Source organism: Prosopis cineraria, unplaced genomic scaffold, assembly GCF_029017545.1.
Source record: "Prosopis cineraria cultivar Desert tree isolate PC_DT_omini unplaced genomic scaffold, ASM2901754v1 PC11, whole genome shotgun sequence".
NCBI lineage: Eukaryota > Viridiplantae > Streptophyta > Magnoliopsida > Fabales > Fabaceae > Prosopis > Prosopis cineraria.
Genome location: NW_026555342.1, coordinates 8,208,080 through 8,214,086, shown reverse-complemented (window position 1 = coordinate 8,214,086; position 6,007 = coordinate 8,208,080). Strand labels below are relative to the sequence as shown.

Sequence of the window (6,007 nt, the reverse complement as noted above, 5' to 3'; positions counted from 1 at the left end):
TGACTGAAGAGAAAGCATTTGGATACGAATTGCCCTCAAATGACGTTCATAAGAAAACTAATTGAAAATACATCAAACGACCATTAGGAATTAACCGTTCGGCGGAAACATCCTGGCGTTTCGCCGCATGAGGCTGGGCTATATATGAGAGGATTGGGAGATAGCGGAATAGGTGGATGGATTTACTCTCTCTGATCAATGGCATGTTTTGACAAGTTGGCTTCTAATTCCAGCGCGGTTGTTATGAAGTTAATGCAGATGATAGTTCTGATCAATGACCAAATGATCGTGGCAGGCTTTCTCATGCTTTGCTGTTTCAAAATGTTTTGTTTCCCCCGGGCACCATACCGGGATGAATGCCAGCTTAAAAAGCATCTTTCGAGACCATTGTCTGCGCCCGAAAGAGACACTAAGTAGCCTATATTATCCAATCTAGTTTTACAAATAGCACGACAGATTCAAACCATACTCCGTGACTACTGGTTGACCCCGGCCATTGCAGTCACCCTCAATATTGCCTACCCGAAAATCTTGCAATAACGCCAAAATGCGTATGCCATGCGTTTGACCCACTAGCATGTATTGCTTATATGCGTTTTATAATCCACTAACATCCTACTAGTTAAACGCAATCAAACACGATTCACACGCACTTTGCACTCCAACATTTCTTCGATCAAGGATTTTCCATCCAAACTATCAACCTTGGACTTGATCGACGACAAGCTCTTATCCAGTTCACAAGACGTCAGCTCCAGCTCCCTCAAGCGATCTTGGTTCTCCGCAACCCGAGTTTTTATAGCAGCAACCTCCCGCTCTTTCTGAGCCAAGGTTTTCAATTCTGATTCAAGCTCCTCCCTCAGGGATTCTATTTCACTGTCAGAGTTGGCCTTGGCCATCTCTACGGCTTGATGCTGATTGATCAGTTCAATATATTCAGCAACTTCATTGAGCATGCTTCGCAACCAAGCTACTTGGAGTCGGGCAGATTCTACATCCTTAAGGATAGCCATTAATTCTTTGACTCTTGATTTTGAGAACTCCGTTATTGAGGTTGACTGTAACTCTTGCACAACAAAGCATACACATTCCACGTAATATGTGCGCATGACAGCTGATTCTAATTGAAAGCTTGCTCCTATATCCCCATACTTGTCAAAAATAGAGCGTAAAATAGGAGCATAACTTTCTCTCACACGGTAATTTCCAACAGGAACACGAGGTTCAGAAGCAAGAGACTCTGTCTCTTCCTCACTATCTTCGTCACCATTAGCAATACTAATACCTGACAAACTAAAATCCAATAATCTACCAGCTGAAGCAGAAAGACTTTCACCTGTGTCATCAGCATGGGCACATGGAACAACTTTATCTACACCTTTTCTTTCATTTTCTTGATTTGCCTGTGTGTGATTACTGGCAAAGTGCTCAACATGATCCTTTTCTTGGTCTTTTTGATAGATAGGCTGCCAAGAAACAAAAGTACAAGAAACAATATCAATATATGTGGTGAAGATGGGTGCATCTGCATTAGCCATAAAAAACACACAGGTGTGCTCATAGAGCATGAGAAAGAAAAGGCCACTACCATCACATGTTGGATATATTTTTCCGTAGAAACTGGCTCAGAAGAGACGCGCTCATTGGTTTTTGTCTCCACCTTTTTCTTTTCAAAGCGATAACTTGCCCTGACTTTCGAGGCAGGAGTTCTGTCGATAGCAGGAGGTTCTGGCTGGGAATCTAGCTTCTTTTTCCATCCAAACTTCAAAGGAATGACTCCTGTAATTAAAATGGACCAGACTCAGCAACTACTAATCATTTCATGTGAAAACCTCTCACGATATCAGGGATCTGAATATAGCAAAATATTTAAACCAGTCAAACCGATTGAACCCTGGTAGAAGTTTCCTTATGGGCACCAAATTTTTAGATAACAAATTATACACTTCATCAAGATATTTCGAATGGCAATTATTTTTCTGTCATTTGAGCACAAACTGTTAAATCATATCAAGGGGTACTACAATTCTTTTTCCTCCAAGCCAGCCTGTTCCGACTTTCAAAACAATTCCGACTTTCAAAACAATCATAATTGATTCCATGATATTTTCGTTTATACTAAGAAGATTGGCATACGTTTTAAATGGAAGCAGAACATATTTTTTTTATTCAATGCACAGTGGGACAAGAAATAACTCTCACGTTAACATTCTTACAAAGTCCCCTAGGACATGATACTTAAAACTGGACAGGATCATATTTAAAAAAGAAAAAGAAAAGAAAAGAAAAGGATCAAGAACAAAGCCCCAAGCAGAGCACACGTGTGACATTATGAATAGTGAAAAGCTTAAACGGCTCTTCAAAATTTTTATGTATAGAAAGAATATAGAATAGATAGACAGGATACAATAAATAAATATAAGTTGTATTTCAATAGAATCAACCAGGCGATGAATTTCACTTCAAGAAGACATGTAGTGTTGTAGGTTAAATGCATAATTGTAAGCCACTGGTGGTATCCTTAAATAGCAGAAAAAAATTGGGAAACATGAATCAGTTGCTTTTGTAGTAATTTTCATCACATCGACAGTAGGGGTTAGATGCTTTAGGGCAACCTGCACGAGTTCTTTTTTTGTCATTTATATTTTTTCCAAGTTCATAATCTGTTACAGCACTGCTATAATCTTTGAAAAGAAAGGAAAAAGACTTTGCATGTGTTGAGAGGTTGCCAGCTAGAAAGAAGTGAGAATGATAGATAAATCCCTCTTAAATAAAGAAATGACAATTTGATCCTGCAAAATGGACGATGAGGTTCCAAGGACTTCTTCATTTTAGTCATTAGTGGACTTGTGAATACTTGTACCAAACTGATGAACCACAAAAAATTAGTTAGACTTTGCTAAATGAAGAAAATTGATGATAAAAAATTGTGATTTCCTAAATTGTTTTATTCATTGGTAGAACCAAACTTGCGAATACTTATACCAAATCTATGAACCATATAAAATTAGTTGTTGTAGGTGGGTACTAAAGTAATTTCACATAGAAATTTAATCTCAAAGAAATCCCTTGGAACCTCATTATCATTATCACATTTCACAGGACCAAATTGTCATTTTCCTATTTAGAGGGATCTAGGGAAAATCTCCAAGAATTATATAATCCCAAATATGTCGAATCACAATATTGTGGTCAAGAGGAAAATTCATAGATGTTTGATCATGTTAAAATTACTTATACCAGTCATTCTACGGGAGTAACGACAGATGGACACACAGTGGAAAAAGGAACGACAACAAATGATCAAGGAAACAGCAAATCATCTTCATCGCACTCGTCAAAGTTTTTCATGAAAAGAAGATGGCCATAAGCCGCTCTTGTTGAATCCATATTTAATTAATATTATTCCAGCCAAAATACAATGAGAAGTTTCAGGACGGTTGCCAACAACGCAAAAGGTGACGTTCACTTCACATATGAAAATCATAAAATGCCATCAAGCAGAGAAGACAGAGTTGAGTTGACCTGAACTCTTTTTATTTTGCGGTGGCGGGGCCTCCCTGATCTTTCTCAGGCAAGTTTCGGTGCATTCATGGTATGGATTAGACGCATACGAACAGTCCGGGTTAACTCTTCCGTTATAAGCCATGTCTCCGTATGCTTAACCTGTGGTACCAACAAAAGTGTCGCATCAAGTAAACAGAAAGGGCGGTGTAACTTTTACCAAACATAACTGTGCAAGATTGGCAGTAGCGGAATCAAGATTTTCAGAAAGAGAACTTAAATTTTCGGACAGAAAACCTAACAATCATAAATCAATGACATGCAGGCGATCAGTGGGGTTGATCCACCCGAATCCTGGCTTCGATTGGAGACTTGTAAGGGTTATTAAATAAATACATGGTTCAGAAATTTATCCCCCTTCCACACCGAAACTTCCCTCAGAAATCAAACACGGGATGAAGACTCAAGCGAATTACTAAATACACAAATGCATGCCGCAAATAAAATTCGGTCCACAGCATATCAAGAAACCATGAAGAGCGGGGAAACAGAAGGCAAGAATAGTTAGCAAAAGCAGATGCGAGTTGAATCAGAGAAGAGAAGGATTACCAAGAAAAGTGAAGAAGAAATCCATGAAAACAAATCCCAGATAGGCGCCGGGAAGTGAGATAAAAAGGGAGAGCAACTCCGAAGAAAAACTGGATATAAGGATGAGAATGAGCTTGTTCGGTGAGATTTCTTCCCTTGACTTCCTGTTCCGAATCAAAAGAACAAGAAAAATGCGTTGTTCCGTTTCAATATTTCTTTGACCAGGCCGGAAATGAGATGAGGCCTAGGTGTGAGCAGTGAGCACGTAAAGCGCTAAAGGCTCTCTGAACATTTATGTATAGAAAAATAAAAATTGTGGCCAGACAAAGCATCCATTTTTAAGTATTTTGTCTGTGTACTGCCAGCTGCCTTAGTTACGTGTGCTCTTTTTTTCTTTTTTATTAAGAAAAAAATTCTAATTATTGAAAACTTTTACTTTGTCATTTTACTGAAAATCTAACCCTTATTTTCCCCCGCATGAAGAAAATTCCCTCCTGCCTCGTGACTAGAGGTAAAAATAAATTAGATTGAATTAGATTTTAGTTAAATAGACCTGAATTTATGTGATAAATTTGAGGTTTAGCCTAATCTAAGACTTATATAAAGCTTTTCTTGTAATTTAAATCTGGCTTGACCTGAAAGCTTATTTAAAAATTTACTTAAAGATAAGTCCTTTAAATAAACTCGCATATTATTTTTAAATGTCTCAATTATACTTTAGGATTATTAATGTAAATATATAATATGATTTATCAATTACAATATGTAATAATTAAAAGGACTTACCAACTATAATATAATACAATAATAAAGTAATAATATTAAAATTAATATATAAGCCAGTATAATTAAAAACATAACTAAAATTTAAAAAATATATTGATTAAAAATTAAATGGTGAAATTGATGTATGTATGATATATTACATAATATACATACATACATGTGTGTGTGTGTGTAAATAGACTGGCCTGTTAAGTTTGTAGGCTTGATTTTGAAAAATTAGACCTGACCTATTTAACTAAATATGCCTAATTAAAGGCCTGAATCTGACTCGAGTCTATTTAGTAAATAGGTTAGATTGAGCTTGAAGTAAGCTAGGATGTAGGTTCTTAATAAGAGTCTAATCTATTTTCACTCCTACTTATGGCTGATAATTGGGCTTAAAAACAAATCAAAGTGATTAGGTAACGGCCTTCCCAAATCAAACTTGAAAATTTATTATTGTAAAAACTTTATTTTAAAAATTTTCATTAAATGATCATTTAAATTGTAGTTAGTTACAAATATAGAAATTATTATCAAATTTTGAAAATTTAAGATTTTAAATAATTTTGTAATATCTTTTTTTAAAAAAATATTTCAAAAAAAATATTTCAAAAAAAATATTTCAAAAAAATGAATTTAATATTTTAACATTTAGATTATAATTGCATTAATAGTTAGATCATATAATCAACAATATCAATGGATAATTGTCCGTATAAGATATAAAATTTACAACGAATCACATTGTTCAGAATTATCATGGATTTTTGGCCAAAAAATTATGATGGATTTCATGTATTGATTTATATTTTTATGAAGATTGACGGTATATTAATGTGCATGAAATATAAAATATACAATAAATTGGACTATTTAAAACTTATGAAAAATTTAATTTATTTATTAAAATTTTGAGGACACGTTAATGTGATTTATAAATTATTGATATAAATAGAACCATCGTTTAGGATTATTATGCCCGATTATATCTTATAATTTTATTTTGGTCAACTCGACCCTATCCTTTAGGGTTGAAAGGCTGGCCCTCAAGGCCTCAACCTTATATTTTTTTATTTTTAATTTAAAAAATATATTTAAAATTTTAAAATATTATTACATATAACATTAAGTCTAAAAATATAAAAGA

General features: G+C 34.7%; 1 protein-coding gene across 1 annotated transcript; it reads right to left on the bottom strand.

The window, feature by feature from the left end:
- On the bottom strand, positions 1 to 4,372 carry LOC129284763 (uncharacterized). Its single transcript, XM_054920224.1, has 4 exons — positions 4,114 to 4,372; positions 3,526 to 3,666; positions 1,589 to 1,779; positions 1 to 1,466 (listed from the first exon to the last, which is right to left on the bottom strand). Exons 2-4 carry the CDS (start codon positions 3,647 to 3,649, stop codon positions 633 to 635), a joined length of 1,149 nt encoding a protein of 382 aa, XP_054776199.1. The 5' UTR covers positions 3,650 to 3,666; positions 4,114 to 4,372; the 3' UTR covers positions 1 to 632.
- Between the last annotated feature and the right edge of the window lie 1,635 nt (positions 4,373 to 6,007).